The sequence below is a fragment of the Aythya ferina genome (assembly GCF_964211825.1).
Source record: "Aythya ferina genome assembly, chromosome: 16".
Lineage (NCBI taxonomy): Eukaryota > Metazoa > Chordata > Aves > Anseriformes > Anatidae > Aythya > Aythya ferina.
The window spans coordinates 924,812-941,887 of NC_140315.1; the positions used below are offsets into that span (position 1 = coordinate 924,812).

A 17,076-nucleotide genomic window follows, 5' to 3' on the forward strand; every position below is an offset into this window, starting at 1 on the left:
CATCGGGCCCGGTAGGCCCCGGAGACACCTCCCCGGTGGGCCCCGGTAGGCCCCAGGCCCCCCCCCGGTAGGCCCCAGACCCCCCCCGGTAGGCCCCGGAGCCCCCCCAAAAGGATGCGCAGGGCAACGGCATTGCCTACAAAAGCTCTTTATTGTTAGAAAAATACATGTTTTTTTTTTCTAAAAAAAATCCTTTTTTCTTCCTCTCCCCCCGCCCACCCCCGGGCAGCACCAGGGGGCCGAGGCACGGAGCCACCAACCTGCTTCACAGCACGGGGAGGGAGGTGGAAAGTAACAGCAGGAACAACAAAAACCCCAAAATGCCAGAATTAAACCCAGCGAACTGCAGCAGAGGCGGCCAGCCCAGACCCACAGCCTCACGAGCGGCACTATCAGGAATTAACCCCAGTTCTGCAGCCTGGATTCAAAAAAAGGTGACAGGAGGACAAAAGGCAGTGGGCGCTTTGAGACCTGCTGCTGAAGGCCCCGACGTGGTGGCAGAGGTAAATGGATAAATGCTGGGGCAAACTGAAGCTTTTTGGTGGTTTTGCTGTTTCGCCATTAGCTAACACTGTTCAGTTCGCTGTGCTGGGAAGCAGCCCTACCACCAGGGGTTCTGTTGTCAGAGGGGTTACTTTTACAGAGTACAGAAATCAAAAAAAAACAAAAAACAGACACCATTAACACGGACCTAGGTAAAACATGCACCAACCCACGCTACAGCTACGGCAGGACCTTTAGCTTAAAAACAATTTCCATCAGACTTCCACCTTACATCAACAGCTACAAAACCCTAAGTCCCCAACTCGACTACAAAAAATCGTCCATCCACGTCCCTCCAAAACCCTTCCCCAGTTCAATACAGAGACCATCTGAACACGTAACCATAACGAGTGAACGCGCTGCCACCAGGCTTCTCTAGCACCGCTGGAGATCGAGGCGTTGCTCCACAGCCGCCCACTCAGCACTGCTGTGAGGCAGGTGTGGAATCTCCCGCCACAGGGAACGGAAAGTGAGGCACCGAGGTGATGTGGGTCCAGCAAGGCAACAGCTGTACCCGATAAAACCCAGACCTTATTTCCTATCCTGAGCTTTATCTTTTCAGGACCATGATATTTCTGACAATACTTTGCACTACAAAAGAACTTACAGTCAGTTCTGGACAATGAGAAGCTTCTCAACATCTCCAGATAAAAATTATTAATGGTAAAAGAGAGGAAATCTGAGCAGCTTCTTTGTAATTGTTGGCACACCCCCAAAAATGAGGATGGAGAGATATATAAATTACATCATGAGAACCGTATATGTATAGTTTCCAGTTTCCTATAAACTTCATGATTTAAAATTTCTTTTCTGTCTGGTATCGCCCTGGAAACACAGAAGTGAGGTCAGACAGAAGAGTGACTGTGAGGAGTACCCAGGAGCTGGAAACAGCCCTGCCGCAGCCCGGCAGCGTGCTCTGCACAGCACAGAACACCGTTAGCACCCGAGTGGTCCCCCAGTGAGGTACCACGCTCAGAGAACTATTGAGCCCGTTCCTCTTTTGGTCAGAATTCATCCCGTAACCTTGGCGGGTGATCCATGCCAAAAAACGAAGAGGGTTTTCCATGCACGTCACGCTCTCTTTTTACAAAGGCAGTAAAGGAGGAGACACAGTTCCCGATGAAGTGATCGGACTGGCCGAGGATATACAGATCGATCTGAGCCACCTCCGGCTGCAGGCTCACGACTTTGACCTGCAGGGAACAGCAAGGAAAGTAAATTAACCCAGTCACCTGTTGTTACAAGCCAAATGTCTCAGCATAATACCAGCTTTTATTAAAGCACTCCTGCTGGATTAAGTTTCCAGAAGCTTTACCTTTCCTTGGAAGAACTGCTGTATTTCCTTCGTGTAGGGCTCGGAATCAGTGGCAATATAAACAGACTTAGCTTCTGTCTTCTTCACCCAGAGCTTGAGAGCACGTTTGATCTCTTTGAGGTCCGGCAGGCACATGTCCATGGTGAGGGGCACTGCAGTGTTTCGGTCGTAGCCCACACACTGAGGTGATGCCATGAAGTGAGCCCCGGCTGTCCCGTCCTTTAACATGTTACAAGCATTTTTCTGTTGGAAGAAGAGAAAACATCATGTTTGAATGGAAAGGCTGCAAGAACACACCAAGAACACGCTACCAAACCCCCCACCCCTTCCAGCAGCGTTACGGTCTGTCTGCAGGAGGAATCCCAGCAGCATTCCTAGCAGCAAAACGCAGCAGTTACTGACTGCAAGCAGGTTCAGGCTCCCATCCCAGAAGGGCAGCTTCTACTCCAACCATGTTCCATGGTTGTCAGCTTTTCCATGGTGTCAGCCACCCAACTACAGCAACGAGCCCCACGCCGAGCCATACCCAATCTGAGCCGATCCTCAGGTGAATTCCTACAAACGGCCTGACCAGCAGGGAGTGAATGTAGGCATCTCCTTTCTTCACCATCTCGTCAGACCACTCGATGTACTTCTGCAGGGGGCGGTGCTCCTCTAGGACCGGGAACTGGGCTGGAGCCCCAGGTAAGGCAAGTACGGGGTGCTCGGATGGTGGAAACCTAAGGGGAGGAAAAAAACAAAAAAGAAAGTCGAACGGATGGGAGTTTAACAACCTTGCACACACAATTTTGCACAAGGACTGCTGAGAACAAGTTCTGTGAAGGTAAGAACAGCCTGAGACATACAGCACCTGCTGCCCCGGATTTATACAAGACAGGTCCGAACCATTTTGCTGTGGGAACAGAATGCAGCAAAACTCTGACAGCACATTTGACCTCCCACCCAGTAACAAATTCACTAGTGTTCTTTGACAGACGAAAAGGTAAGAATCCAATATACGTAACAGTGAGCTACCTAGCAATGACTGCTTACATTTTCATCCCAGGCTAGAGCAGTTGTCACCCAAACATATCAACATGACTAAAGTCACTCGTGGCTTTGTTTTCCCGAGTTAATCTAAATGCCTAGAGCATCATGCCAGCAGTTCTCCAGCTTCTTGCTACCTTTGGATCCACTGGTCCTTGTATGCAGGACTGAAGGAGATTCCCTTGAAGAGTTCAGACTTATCAAAATCCACTTTGAACTGATCCCAGAACGGACCAAAGGGATTTCCATCCTGCAAAGGAGAGACAAGCGCTCGCTCAGTGCACGCGTGGGGTCTGAGAGTGAGCTAACAAGATCCCGGGCTGCAGAGCCAAAGAGTTCCTCTGTTACAGGCAGAGCACAGAGGGAATATAACTGCCTGCCTGTCCCTTATCAGTTCCACGGGAAGGAGAGAGTGAAATATTAAAGAGAGGTAATTGAGAACTAATGCAAAGGCTGCTTTAAAAGAACAAGAACACTGCAGTCATTAAATGTTTTAAAGATTACTCTAAAATGAGCTGCACAATTACACCAGACAGGAACCAGGCAAGGACCAGTAGGATACAGGCATTTTGTCTTCCAGGTTTGCTTTCCTGACAGTCACAATCAGGTCAGAAGAGGTAAGACCCATTTACACAAACAGCCTTCCTGAACCCCGGGCATTTGCTGGCAATTCTTTGGAAGAATTACAAAGAACTCTTTGGAAGAATTGCCAGGAAGGCGCAGCAAGGCACGCAGAGCAGCAAAAGGAACATCACTCGTGGTGATTTGGGGCCGTGTCTGCAAACGGAGGAGCCAGCCAGCCCCGAATGCCCCCAGCGAGCCGTGCTGTGAGGGGCAGGGTGCCCGTACCTTCATGGGGCAGCTGCTCCTGTCCGCGCTCCTCTGCGCCGCCGCCTCGAAGCAGTAAGCCACGCGCTGCCCGGGCGGCCAGTGCCGCGGCGCCAGCTCCGCCATGAAGTCCTCGAGGCTGAGCACGCGGTGGTAGCGCAGCAGCGGCTGCAGCTTGAAGTACTGCTCGTACGGCACGTGCAGCTGCGGGCGGCGGGCACGGCCTCGAGTGGAGCCCCAGTACCCCAAGGCCAGGCCCGGGCCCTGCCCCCCAGTTCCCTCCGGTGCTCCCCCCTCTGTTCACCCCAGTCCCTCCCCCCCAGTTCCTTCCCCCAGTCCCCCCCGTGCTCCCCCCCAGTTCCCTCCCGGTCCCTCCTGGTGCTCCCTCTGCACCCCCCCGGTTCCCCCCAGGTCCCTCCCAGTGCTCCCCCCAGTCCTACCCCGTTTCCTCATGGTGCTCCCCCCAGCCTCCCCCCGGTTCTCCCTCTGGTCCCCCCAGTTCCCTTTGGTACTCCCTCCCGGTGCTCCCCTCCGGTTCCCTCCCGGTGCTCCCTCTGGTCCCCCCATTTCCTCCCAGGTTCTCTCCCGGTCCCTCCCAGTGTTGCATCTGGTCCCCCCGGTTCTCCCCCTGGTTCCCTCCGGTGCTCCCCCCCGGTGCTCCTTCTGGTCGCCCCGGTTCCCTCTGGTGCTCCCTCCCGGTGCTCCCCCCACGTTCTCTCCCGGTACCAGCCCGATCCCCCCCCCGGTGCTCACGTTGGTGTACGGCGGCCGGTGGTGCCGGTACTCGATCCACGGCGGCACAGCCAGCGTGCGGTTGAGAGCCCGTGCGAAGGCGAGGGCGCCCAGGAGGTGCTCGGCCTGGTTCCCGAACCGGCCTGAGGGGAGGGGGGGGGGGAGGAACGGGCCTCAGCCTCCGCCACACCGGGCCCCGGCGGCGGGCAGGGGCGGGGAGAGGGCTGCGGGAGGGCCTCACCCATGCAGGGGCAGTACAGGAGGTACCCGGCCGCGTCCCAGGCACCGGCTGCCAGCGGCGGCAGCAGCAGGAGGAGGAAAACGGCGACGGGAGGAGGAGGAGGAGGAGGAGGCGGCGGCGCCATGGCGGTGGCGGAGGAGGCCGGCGGGAGGCCGCCCCCTTCCCGGCGTGCCCCGCGGCGCGGCCGCTCTAGCGGGGCGCGGGCACCATCGAGGCGGCGGCGGCGGGCGCTGACGTCACTCCCACAATGCCCCGCACAATGGGGCCGCCGCGGCCTGCGCCGGAGCCGCGCCTGGCGGGGCCCGGGGGAGCGGGGTGAGTGCGGGGGGGGGGAGGGGCGGGGCGGGGGCGGCACCGGCTCCCTCCGGACCCCCCCCAACCCGCACCGGCTCCCTCCCGACCCCTCCCTCCTCATCCTCAGCCTCCTCCCGGGGCTGCCCGTGCGCACCGGGGGCGGCACCGGGGGGGTCCCGGTACCGGCAGCGCCCCCCCCCCCACACACACACCCCCGGGGCCTCCCCTCAGGGCCGGTCCCGGGCTGCTGCCGCCATTGCCTGAGGGGCACCGGGGAGGCCTCAGGGCCGAGCTCCCGGTACCGGGCACCGGGCAGAGGCTCGGGGGGCTCGGCGGGGGCAGCTCGGGGGGCACCGGGGGGCTCGGGGCGGCAGCGGGGCCGTGGGGGGGGGGAGGGAAGCAGGGCGGGGGCAGCAGGTGCCTGAGGGCTGCGGCTGGGTACCTGTAAACGTTACTAATGACAGTTAATTATGGTAATTAATTATGGTAATTAATTATCATAATAATAAATTAGTGGGAAGCGGCAGCAGGGAAGGGGCAGCGAGGATTTGGCTCAGCGCGGGGGCCAGGCTGAGCTCCCGAGCTGCAGCCCCCGCCCGGTGCTGGGCTCCCACCGGCTGCAGCTCTGCGGGGTCGCTGCCGGGTTCTGCCTGAGCAGGTTGGGGCTTTAACGACGTGGGGAGGCTCAGCAAAGCTGGCCGGGGGAGGGAAAATTACAAAGTAAGAGGCTTTGCAGCAGGGTGAGCCCCTCTGTGGAACAGCTGGGCCAGGGCAGTGCAGAGGGAAGGGGATGAGGGGGACCCGGGGCCGACCTCACCGGTCCCACCGTGAGTGTGAGCACAGCTGCCTGCGTGCGGGAGGAAAAGGGGCAGCGCTGGAGCAGCTCCTTAGCAGCAGGCAGAAGCCAAGGATGGAGAAATTCAAACTGCACAGCGGAGAGGCCCTTTAGAAAAGAGGAGCTGCAGCTGCAAGGTGTCAGCCAAGCCCTCGTCCCACCATCCCCACCACAGCACAGCTCTGCTGTTGCCCAGGTCAGAGACCCGACCCAAGCCCCTTTTGGTGTTGCCTGGAGGTTTTTAACCTGGGTCAGCTCCCCTATGTGGTTCCCAGCACGGCTCTGTCACCGGAGGGCTCTCAAGGGTACTCGGTAAGGAACCGTGCCTGGAGGGGGTTTAACCGCTGGAAGAAACGGTCAGAGCAGGTGGGGGACTCCACGGCAGGGGCTTGCTGTGAAGCCTGAGAGGTTTTTGTAGAACTGGGACCTGTCTCACTGCGTTCTGGGCAGTGACAGCTGGCTGGGATCGCCCACGGTCCGTCCTTGTACGCTGCCTTCCAGCTTTAATTCGCACAGACCCGACGTGCACAGTGAAATATTTCCTGTGCGTTGGCAGCCAGTGGGAATCCAGCCCTCAGGTGGATCGTGGTTTTTTTCCAGCTTGTTCACTCTGACAACCTCTCAACCTCTGTAGAACTGAAAGAGAGGAAAATTCTTCTGCTGGGAGTTTTCTGTAACGAGCCTGTCTGAGGTTCCTGGAGCTTTGTAGCCTGGAAGTGTTTCTCAAGGACTGCATAAGACAAACAGGCTCCTGGTGCTGGCAGCACCGCTGTGATGGAGCACAGGTTAAGTGTCTCCACGCAGCGGTGACTGTTACTCTCTGCTGGCCACAGAGTTTAGGGAAGTGCTGCTGAGAAAGCTGTTTTAAATATGAGCACAGAGGAAAAAAACTCACACCGAGTTTTTAGCCAGGTGTGAGTTGTGTTGTTAACCTCCCAAAGCTCCCTGTCACGGTGCTTACGCTGTTCCTTTTAGGTGAACCAAGCTGCTAAAGAGTTTTCCTTGCTACTATGCCAGAGCCTCATCTTGTGGGCTTTTTTTTTTCTTTCTCACTCTGCAGCTGTCAGCGTCCTGCCACTTGCCTTTAGAATTGGAAACAGACTCAGTAGGCAGTGTCCTTTTTCTTGTGAGAATCTCACAGTTTGTAAGGAAGGTTCATGAAATTTAACAGTAATCAAATACCGAAATTACCAGGTCTTAATTCATTTGGATTTTTGCTCCGAAGGCAACAGGTGGTTTGTGCACCTTACTGTTAAAGGCAGCAAAGTTGAAATTTTGTCTCCTTTCAGGTAGCTTTGAAACTGGCACAGATGGCCGAGCGTGTTCAGAGGGAAACAAGCAAATACCTGGAGGAAGTGGCAGAGAGACCTGGAACCTGTACGCAGCCCTGAAGCAGGAGACAGAGAACATTCACCACGTTCAGCACCCATCATACAGAGGTGAAATACCCGCAGCCCTACACGCCAGCAAAGACCTCTCCGAAGCACAGGATTCCTGCAGCCTAAAGGGTAGGAGCAGCCACCACGTCGCGCTGCGTTGTACCAAAGTGGCGCTCAGCAGGCCCGGTCCTTTTTCCTTGCGCTCTGCCTGCGTGGATTCAGCCTGCCCAAAGCTGAATTCTCTTCCTAGCGGACGTTTCCACACCTCCTGCACAGGACGCATTGTCTTGGAGCCATCCCGTTTCCCGGTGTTCCCCGCCCCGAGGGAACGGCTCGGGTATGGCGTTGATTGTGCGGCTGCCGTTATTGTTGTTTCAGCTATTTATAACCCTCGGCGGGGCACTTTCTTCATGGGGGTTGGTTAGTTCCCTCGTAGTTGCACATCCTGCCCGCAACTGGCACTCTTGTTGATGTGCAGGCAGGAAGTTCCTCCCTCTGAAGCAATCATGGAGCGAGAAAGAGCTTGAGGGCTCGATGCTATTTTAAGAAGTTTCTTAGGTAGCTACATTCAGTGAGAGCTTTTCTGAGGTTTCCATCCCATCTCACCACGTACTGGTGTAAGTGCTGGTAGAACCTGCCAGAAATGCAGTACTGTGCCAACGAGACAAACACGACTCAAGACCAACCTGCTAGCAGAGATCAGTAGAGATTTTCTTCTACATTAAAAGCCAGCAGAGAATCGCCATAGATTAAGAGGATGCGGGAGGTGCGTTTGGGTGAGTGGGTGACAGTTTGGAGTTCCATAGCGATGGATAAGAGCATGAAAGAAAAATGTTTTAGAAGATGGTCTTGCTAGTGCAGCATGGTGGTAGGAGAGTGGCTGAAAAAAAGAAATAATATCTTAAATTTCTGGTCCAGGGGAGCAAAGAGCAAGAGCAAGGGAGAGTAGCCATGAAGAAGGTGAAAAAAGGGGATGAGCACGGTCTGCAAAAGGTGCTGGGAAAGGGCAGGTATTTAGAGCTCCAGAGACACACCCACCTATTTCAGGAGAAAATGCACACAGCAGGTAACGCTGGCTCTTAACAGTTGCACAAACGTTGTTCAAAGAAGCTTAACATCATTTTATTCAGGGAGACGGAACAGAGGGTAAGGGAGGAAAGAACCAGGCGTATTCTGGAGCTGGGAATTTCCCACCTCTGTGAACGTGCAGCACGAGCACCTTTGTGCATTTGTAGCGCTTGCTGATGCTCACCCGCGTTCGTGTGCTCAGGTGGAAGGTGCAGGGGGTTAACACAAACTCTTCTGTGATTCCAGATGATGATGTTTTGCTGTTAAGGCAGTTTGGTCACAGAGGGCTCCAACTGAAACCGCACCCAGGCAACATCACGGCAAGACGCCAGCAGGCTCGAGTTCTGCTTGACATGGCCACGTTCCACTAGGCCTGCCATGACGGCATTTTTTCCCGGTGTTCCCAACTGGATTCAAGATGCAAAGCAGGAGGAGGAAGAGACAGGCTGGAAATTAGTTCCCAGGCCAAGAGGTGAAGAGACCGCAAGTCAGGGAAAATGCCACTGTGAAATATCAGAGACCTCCTTCACTAATGTGGACAAGCTGAGAACTCACACGCTTTCTCATACTGAGCAGAGACCGTACAACTGCCCCCAGCTGCACTGTGGCAAAGCCTTTGCTTCTAAGTACAAGCTGTATAGGTAGGTAACTGCTGAGGGCCTCTGCAGAACAATGCTCCTCTGCCAGAAGAGAGGGGAAAACCCCTCCGACATGTTTTTTTGATTGAATTTCTGAGAAGGTGGAGGAGGGGGAATGCCCTTGTTACCTTGCGAAGCAGTTGAGTCCCAGACATTACCATACTTGGCATCTCTTTAAGCACCTTCCAGAGAACCTCAGATAATACTTTATCCTGAGCTCAAGACGTTTTCTGTTTTACTAAGGAGGAAATTGAAGCAGAAAGTGAAGTTCACAGATTAAAAACCAAAAAGAAAAGCAAGAATAGCATTCACATTTCCTAAGCCCTGCCTCTGTAACTTTTTAATCAGAAGTATTTCTATGGCACTATTGCTCTAGCATGAAGAAGTAGAGCTCCTATTTCCGTACTGAAATGTAGAATAGTTAAATGATGTGATCGTTAGGAACTTGAAGTGATGAACAGTGTCAGAGCATAAGGTACCAAGGTAAAATCAGTCCGCAGTGGCTGTCAACAGACATTGCCACCACCCGGTGCTTCCTGATGACATGAAGCCATCTCATCAGCGGACGAGCATTTCTTGTCCCAAACTGCTATGACTTTCTTTGTCCTTTCCCCCTTTGGTAGCCTCAACAGAGAGCAGGAGCTGAGTAGGTGACTGAAGTACCCGTCCGCAGAGGTGACGCGTTCTAGGGAGGCCAGGAACTGCTGAGACAGACCCTAACCGTGGCTCGAGATGTTGTGCTTCTGTGCCTGGAGAGTCGCTGCTGCCCGGGCTGTCAGTTCAGCACCGCTCGGCGGCGTTAAAATGCCCCCTGGGATTTCTGTGGCGTACAGTGTAGGACGCAAGGAACGGTTTGAAAAAGTAGCATGTGTTCTCCTAGGGCTTGGCCGCTAGTCTAAACTTTCCCGCTTTTCTCCCAAAAGGCATATGGCCACTCACTCTGCTCAGAAGCCTCATCAGTGCATGTACTGCGAGAAGATGTTTCACCGGAAAGATCACCTCCGCAACCACCTGCAGACCCACGATCCCAACAAGGAGGCCCTCCACTGCCCCGAGTGCGGCAAGAACTACAACACCAAGCTCGGTTTCAGGCGGCACCTGGCCATGCACGCGGCTGCCAGCGGTGACCTGAGCTGCAAGGTGTGCCTGCAGACGTTCGAAAGCACCCAGGTCCTGCTGGAGCACCTCAAAGCTCATTCCAGGAGGGCTTCTGGTGGGGCGAAGGAAAAGAAGCATCCGTGTGACCACTGCGACAGGCGCTTCTACACCCGGAAAGATGTGCGGAGACACTTGGTGGTGCACACGGGACGGAAGGATTTCCTGTGCCAGTACTGCGCTCAGAGGTTTGGGCGGAAGGATCATCTGACCAGGCACATGAAGAAAAGCCACTCCCAGGAACTGCTGAAGATTAAGACGGAGCCCGTTGACATGCTGGGGCTCCTGAGCTGCAGCTCGTCTGTAGCTGTGAAAGAAGAGCTGAGTCCCGTCCTGTGTATGGCATCCAGAGACATGATAGGTGGTAAGAGCTTCCCTGGCATGCTGCCCGTGGGCATGTACAGCACGCATCTCCAAACCATGCCAAGCTCAGGAATGCCCCATTCTTTGGTTCCTAATTCTCTTCCCATGGGAATGAGTTATCCTCTGGAGTCTTCTTCTCCCATCTCCTCCCCACCGCAACCTCCTCCAAAGTATCAGCTTGGATCTACCTCATATTTGCCTGAGAAACTACCCAAAGTAGAGGTGGACAGCTTTTTGTCAGACTTCCCTGGCAGCCTGTCTCTCTCATCTGGTGAGCCTCAGTCCTCTTCGCCTCAGCCACCCCCCCTGGATGAGGCTTTGCTTTCCAAGAGCCCTGCTAACCTTTCAGAGGCTCTCTGTGCTGCTAACATGGACTTCTCTCATCTTCTTGGCTTCCTCCCCCTAAATCTTCCTCCTTGCAATCCACCCGTGTCTTCAGGGGGATTGGTCATGGGCTACTCACAGGGGGAGACGCAGCCACTGCTTACCACTTTGCAACATCAACCTCAAGAATCTCCTGGAGCTGGGGCCTCCCTGAACTTTGGGCCCCTTCATTCATTGCCCCCCGTCTTCACCTCCAGCTTGAGCACAACCACGCTGCCACGTTTCCACCAGGCGTTCCAATAAGCTGCAAACAGCACTGGAGAACAGATCTTTCGGCCACCCTTCTGTGGAGAGCCTTAAAAACGCACAACTCTTCCTTCCCTTTGGGGTGCGAAAGCTTTGCAGAGCTGTTTCAGCCAGGAGGTTCTGATCTCTGGAGGGAGCACTTGTAGACTGGAACGGCAGAGATCCCCGTGCGAGTCCCAGTCCTGTACAGCAGAGAGTTTTCAGCTAATAGACTGGATATATTTTATCTAATTCTTAATCTGTGAATCAGGAGCCACACTTAGCACTGACCTTCCCTGAGAGCCTGGAGCGACGTTCCTCTTTGGGAAGGGCTCGTCCCTGAGAAGGAGTTGAGACTCTTTCATCCGGGGCTAAACTTTTGAAGAGTCCAGCTTCCATTTCATGTTATGACACTGCAATTCTGGCAAAACAGCCGATACCTTCACACGGAGAAGGAGAAGTCAGGACGCCCGCTGTGTATGAAGCCAACGGGGAAGAGGCTGTCCTTCCCCACTACCTCTCATCCCATCACCTCGTACAGCTTACTCCACCGAATCCAGCTTACTCCACATCAGTGTTAAGCACCGAGACCGTTTACATGGCGAATTCAGCTACATCTCCTCGTTCCTCGTTGCGGAGCCGTTAGGTTAAACTCATTTCAGTGACCTTTGTTTACACAATGCAAATCTCTTCCCACCGTTACAAACATAGGAGGCACCAGGATACACTGGCTTTATATCTGGTGTAGCTAGAACACTGTTTACACGAGGAAGTCAGGTTGCACTGATTTCTCTTCACTTATCACGTTCTTCCCCCATGGGGAAATACACTGCTTTTTCGGACCATTTCAGCCCCTGCCACTGCAGGCAGCAGCTCCCTGTGTATTTTCTCTGACTATCCACGTGTCAAGGGGATGGAGCAGCTCGCAGAACTTAGCTTGTTTTTGTGGTGTGTGGATAAAGCCCTTTTAAGTATCTCCCGCAGGCAAACAGATCGTGCATCTGTTCTGGAAACCAAAGCATGTGAAGGAGCTGGGTGAGGAGGGGGCAGCAGCACTGAGCACCGTCCGACCAGGCACGGGTGGGAACGAGCCTCAGGCCCCCGCTCCACGGGTTCCCTTGAGATGAGGAACAGAGTACGAGTTTCTAGTGTTTGGTTTGTTGTTTGTTGGTTGTTTTTTTTTTGTTTGTTTGTTTTGTTTTTTAACCACAACAGTTCAGTGAGGTCAGTACCCTTCTGGCTTATCTACGAAGCAGTCTCAAGAGACAGATTTTTTTTTTTTTTAAACCTCTGTCATAGGGTGATAACAGCAAGGAGTTGGGAGGAAAAATTGGTCCCAGCTTCATTTACACTCTGGTACTGTACTTGAAGCATTTTTCCCAACACTAATAGTTGCAACAAATGCTGAGAGTTTGGGCCTGCAGTCACCCTTCCACTTCGGATTTGGTTCCACTGCCCTTTTTGTTCTCTCTTTTTTTTTTTTTTGAGCCTTGCCTCTTGAAGTTCTGCTTCCCTTGCTCCCTGCCCCACCTCTTAAACTCTTCCCTGGACTGTCTCCCTCCCGAGGGCAGGAGGGTTACACTGCTAAGTGGCAGCGAGCTGCTGGGTGGCATTTAGCATTGTCTCGTCTCCTGCTCTCGTTTTCCTGGGCCCTGGTGTTGAAGCAATGACACGTGGAGGTCACTCACCCTACAGTAGTCCACGTGTGTGATTACAGACGTGCAGATCCTTGTACCTCAGCATGCAGGAACCACTGTAGGTAATATAAACCAGGAAATCTGTCAGTATTTTTCTCTATAAATCCAGAAAATGCAAAATCTACCTCTATTCTGTTATCTCAGCTCCTTCCGTGAAGCCAGATGCTGCCCTTGCTCAGCTCCCCAGAGCACCCCCACTGCAGTCAGGAGTTACCTTCTGCTGGGCCACTGATCCCACAGCCTGACATCAGCCGTGCCTCGTGTTTCATGGGCTTGTCCCCGTTCCATTTTACCCACAAATTTTATTTTATTTTAGCTTAGGAATTCCTCCCAGAAGGGCTGTTTAGCGATCCATTGATTCTCCAAACCATAGATCATTTGTTTTAGGTTAGCCAGCGATGCTGCAAATAATACTTTTGTATCAAAATGTAATATAAGATTTATTTACCTCAGCAATATCCTGTGGCAATGATCTCCCCGAGTTAAATGCAGTACTTCCTTTTCCCCACCGTAAACGTTGCCTTTCAAAGTTCAACGAGTGCCTTCTTGTTCTCTAACATAGAAAAGGTAAATAGGGCATTGCAGCTAGTCTTCTGTTTACCACCACTGAATACCTCAGTCCCCTCTCCTACCGCTTTTCTCTTGGCAAACCGAAGAGTTCCTCACCGTTATCAATAATATGCAAGCCTTACCCCTGTCTTCAGCTGAGAATTTATTTTTTTTTTTGAGAAATAAATGGCCAGAACTGATCACTTACTGCAAGTGAGGATTAGCAGAGTTACGCGATGCCATCGCACACCTTCTTCTTCTTCCCCTTCCGAGTATTCAGCTTTCTTGCTTTTTGCCTGCATTGTACTCTCAACAGATGTCATCACTGGAATTCCTTTAGCAGCGGTAGCTAAACTTAGAGCCAGGCATCTTTTTCCTCCCAGTAGTCTGTCAAAGAATAAATGGAATTCATTTCACTATTATTTGCATGTGTGATTTGCTTTCCACAGCCACCCTAACGATCGGACTTGCAGAAACATTTGTTAATTAAATGAAAGTTGAAACCAGCAAGGGGAGCGTGTTTGCAGACAGCGTGCACAAGCTGATACCAGATATTTACACTGGGAACTGGAGTCAAAGTTTCTGTTGCACAGCAGAGCCTAGCACTTGCAAAGAGTTTCTCAGCCAGTCTAAAACTACCGCGTCTGTTTGCACCTGAAAGCGTCTCCTTCCACCTGAAGTACTGAGGAATTATTTACTGAAGCTGATCGGTGAATATCTTTTAGCTGATTGTAACAAAAGACTACGACAAGCTAAGATATGCCACTTAAATCTAAATTCTTTAGGAGGCGTGTACTGAGCTGTTAGAAAAATCAGAAGTCAGCTTAGACAAGCTCTTGCTGGTGCTAGTTGTAGGTAGAGTGCAGCATCGTGCTTGCCACCCTGTGAGGATGTCCGGGCTGTGCTGCAGCAAGCAATTGCTCTGGTTGTGCACAGGATATTTGTGAGGGAATGGCTCCCATTACGACAGTTACATGGTGATAAAAAGTTTCAGCCCAGAAAGGTTTTTTTTCTTTTAAATCAAGGTTTAGGGAGGTTTAAGTCAACGTCCTGCTTTCTCCCATAACGTTGTGATTAACAGGGAGTGAGAGACTGCAGGGAAAAAGGTGAATGTGAAGTGTTCCTTAACCAGAGAGCCAGAGCATCGGTGTCAGCGACCGCAGCACCAAGCCTTAGGGTTACGGAGCCGCGTTCAGCAGGCAGCTGAGGACAGCGGGTACGGGGCTGCAGGTGCTGGGTACCTTTGCAAGTCAAACAGGGCAAACACAAATTAAGCCATCTGGAGAGGCACAAAATGCTTTGATAGAAGAGAGGAGTTTTTAAAGCAATATTTTCAGAGAGACTGAATAAATATAGGAGACAGCAAGCTAGGTGGGGTCTTATGCTGAAATAGGGCAGCGGGGACTCGGCAGGATTTGAGGCACTGAGCACCAGGTGTAGGAGAGCAAAACTCTGAACGGCTCTGTCAGAACTGCTGAGCCTCGTCTGCAATAAACACTGTGCCAGCAGACTTCTCATTCTCTTAGCCTACTAAGTGCAAGACAGACTGCAAAGATGCAGAGCATTTTAAATGCTAAATGGGCTTCAGGGGGAGTGCCCCTGGACCCTCCCATTGTGTTGTCTTTATTCCAGGCACGTCTGTAGCAGAAAGGTGTCAACAGATTGAGCCCGAGAGGAGCAGCTACAGCAAATAATTGGCCAGAAGGGTTTAGTTCAGTAACGAAATATTCTGAAATATTCTGAAGCGTGGCTGACGAGGGTTCGAGACCTGCAGGCACCGTGCAGATGCCTGAGATACAATTAGAGAGCACAAGGCTGTGAAAGGACAGGACGTGACACAAACGCCAGCAATTACAAATCAGAATGTCCCTCAGGTATCAAAAAGGCACGGACACGGTGTCCCACTGAAATAGGAACAATTCCAGCTCCTTCATCAGAAAACACGGACAAGCCACTTCTGGGGCAGCGCAGGGTTAACTCACCTAGCCAGCCCTTCCCGGGCTCAGATTTCTGGAGCTGTGTGAAAGTCTGAAGATCTTTTTCCCCATGGGATTACAGCTTGCTCAAAATCCATTTGTATGAAGGAACAACATGTTAACTTGCATTTGTTTCCACTGAATTTCACTTGACAGAATGTCCACGTACGGCGTTTTGACAGATCCTGTTCAGCTGTCTCACAATAGCGCCTGCTCTTTAGCCTTCGTGTTGAAAAATGTTGTCACTTCAATGGGAATCCCTTTTTTCCCTCTGGTAGATTGATGATTTCAGTACTTTTGTTGGGAGCTCAGCTCTTTGTTCTTTAATTCCTTCCTTGCTGACAGGTGAATAGCAGCTGCCTGGAAGATTTCCTGCAGTTCGCCGTTAAAAATCCCTATTTCCTTTCTCTGACATTGCATCACTTTTGCTATCTGCAAAGAATAATCCCACAGAGGCATTTTCTACCGCCTGCAATTAAAATTTTTACAAAGAAATCTTCAAAGATGCTCCCCCCATCACCCTACCTTCCTGCTTATCCTCTCTAATCCTGGCTACTCAGCCTCACTGAATTCTCCCTTGGGTGCCTATTTTTCAGCTAATTGCTTGCCTGAGCCCAGCAGACTGCCACCAGTGCACGGCTCCGAGCAGAAGGGCTCGAACAGAACCACTTCATTAAAACTTCACGGGTTTTCATCTTTTTCCAAAATTTGTTTCATTTTTTGTTACTCATTTCTTCCCATGTGATCTGCACCCAGCGCCGCACGCTTGCACAGACCACACACCGCTGAGCGCTTCGGACCTCAGGAACGGGTCAAGCAAAATTCTTCCTGGGTCTGATTTTGCAATGACCAAATAGATCGTTTTCTGCTTTTTACAAATCACATGCTGGAATTAAATTTGCTTTCCCATTGAAAGCACGCTTTGTTTCCATGCGTACAGGTGCCTTCTGCACATTTCTGTGCCTTCTGCATCGTCTGCGCTGGGTGCTCACAGCTGAAGCTGGGGCTCCAATAATTCTCTCCAGCAGTGCCTGAACAGCAGCACACACAAAGAACTCGTGTGGCATGGAGGTACCTTCCATCAGGCTGGAGCTCACTGCGACAAGGAAAGTTAAACACTGCAAAGAAAGAACAGGGATTTGGAATCTTTTTTTTTTTTTTTTTTTTTTTAATTGCCGTTAAAGGTTAGCTCGTCATTTTCAGTTAGGGGAACAATCCTCAACAGGAAAACATCTCGTTAACAACACCCCCCAGCCTCCTCTTCTAAGTTACCCTCACCTTCACTCTCGCCCTCTATTTCACATCCCGCGTCTCTCTCTGAAACTACTATGCAAACAGACAGCCAGGGCCGATGGATAACGTACTGAGACGAAAGAAAAGCTCCACGTAAAGCCCACGGGACAGGAAGAGCTGCCACGTGTCACTCAGCACATGGGCCTGGTGAAAAGCTCCCACGCAGGTGCCTGCCCCAGCTGCCTCTTTTCCTTCACAGCTCACTGTCCTGTGCTGGAAGGTAACACCTGAGCTGCTGCTTTCCGTGCAGGCAGAGCTGGCCCTGGGCAGCTGCAGTTACTGCTGCTGGAAGCCTGGCCTGAGTTTCTGACTCCTCCTTGCCCTACTGAGTGCCTACGCCTTGACTTTTTCTTGTGCTAGTGTTCCCTAATACCTAGAAACTATTTTTAGAAAGCTTCTTTTGTAATACTTGTACTGGCATTTTACTTGAATGAGGATATTGGACAAAAAAAAAAAAAAAAAAGTAGAGACGTCTGCCTTCGAAGCAGTCACGAGAGGGAACCTGTGGAAGCCACGAGGATTCACCCCGGGAAGC

At 52.2% G+C, this 17,076-nt stretch overlaps 2 protein-coding genes across 7 annotated transcripts; one reads left to right on the forward strand and one right to left on the reverse strand.

Annotated features, from left to right (window-relative positions):
- Positions 1-132: 132 nt before the first annotated feature.
- On the reverse strand, positions 133-4,870 carry POFUT1 (protein O-fucosyltransferase 1). The gene is made up of 7 exons (XM_084538136.1): positions 4,686-4,870; positions 4,466-4,587; positions 3,734-3,916; positions 3,022-3,134; positions 2,385-2,577; positions 1,859-2,101; positions 133-1,736 (listed from the first exon to the last, which is right to left on the reverse strand). Exons 1-7 carry the CDS (start codon positions 4,807-4,809, stop codon positions 1,548-1,550), a joined length of 1,167 nt encoding a protein of 388 aa, XP_084394262.1. The 5' UTR covers positions 4,810-4,870; the 3' UTR covers positions 133-1,547.
- Positions 4,871-4,910: 40 nt separating this feature from the next.
- On the forward strand, positions 4,911-13,779 carry PLAGL2 (PLAG1 like zinc finger 2). 6 transcript variants are annotated; one of them, XM_084538129.1, is made up of 4 exons: positions 4,911-5,000; positions 7,104-7,322; positions 8,508-8,902; positions 9,823-13,779. In XM_084538129.1, exons 3-4 carry the CDS (start codon positions 8,640-8,642, stop codon positions 11,042-11,044), a joined length of 1,485 nt encoding a protein of 494 aa, XP_084394255.1. In that variant the 5' UTR covers positions 4,911-5,000; positions 7,104-7,322; positions 8,508-8,639; the 3' UTR covers positions 11,045-13,779. The 6 variants fall into 6 exon arrangements, with proteins under 6 accessions (XP_084394255.1, XP_084394259.1, XP_084394258.1 ...); XM_084538133.1 differs by having other exon boundaries at positions 4,919-5,000; positions 7,108-7,322; XM_084538132.1 differs by lacking the exon at positions 4,911-5,000 and adding an exon at positions 5,506-5,637.
- The last annotated feature ends 3,297 nt before the right edge of the window (positions 13,780-17,076 follow it).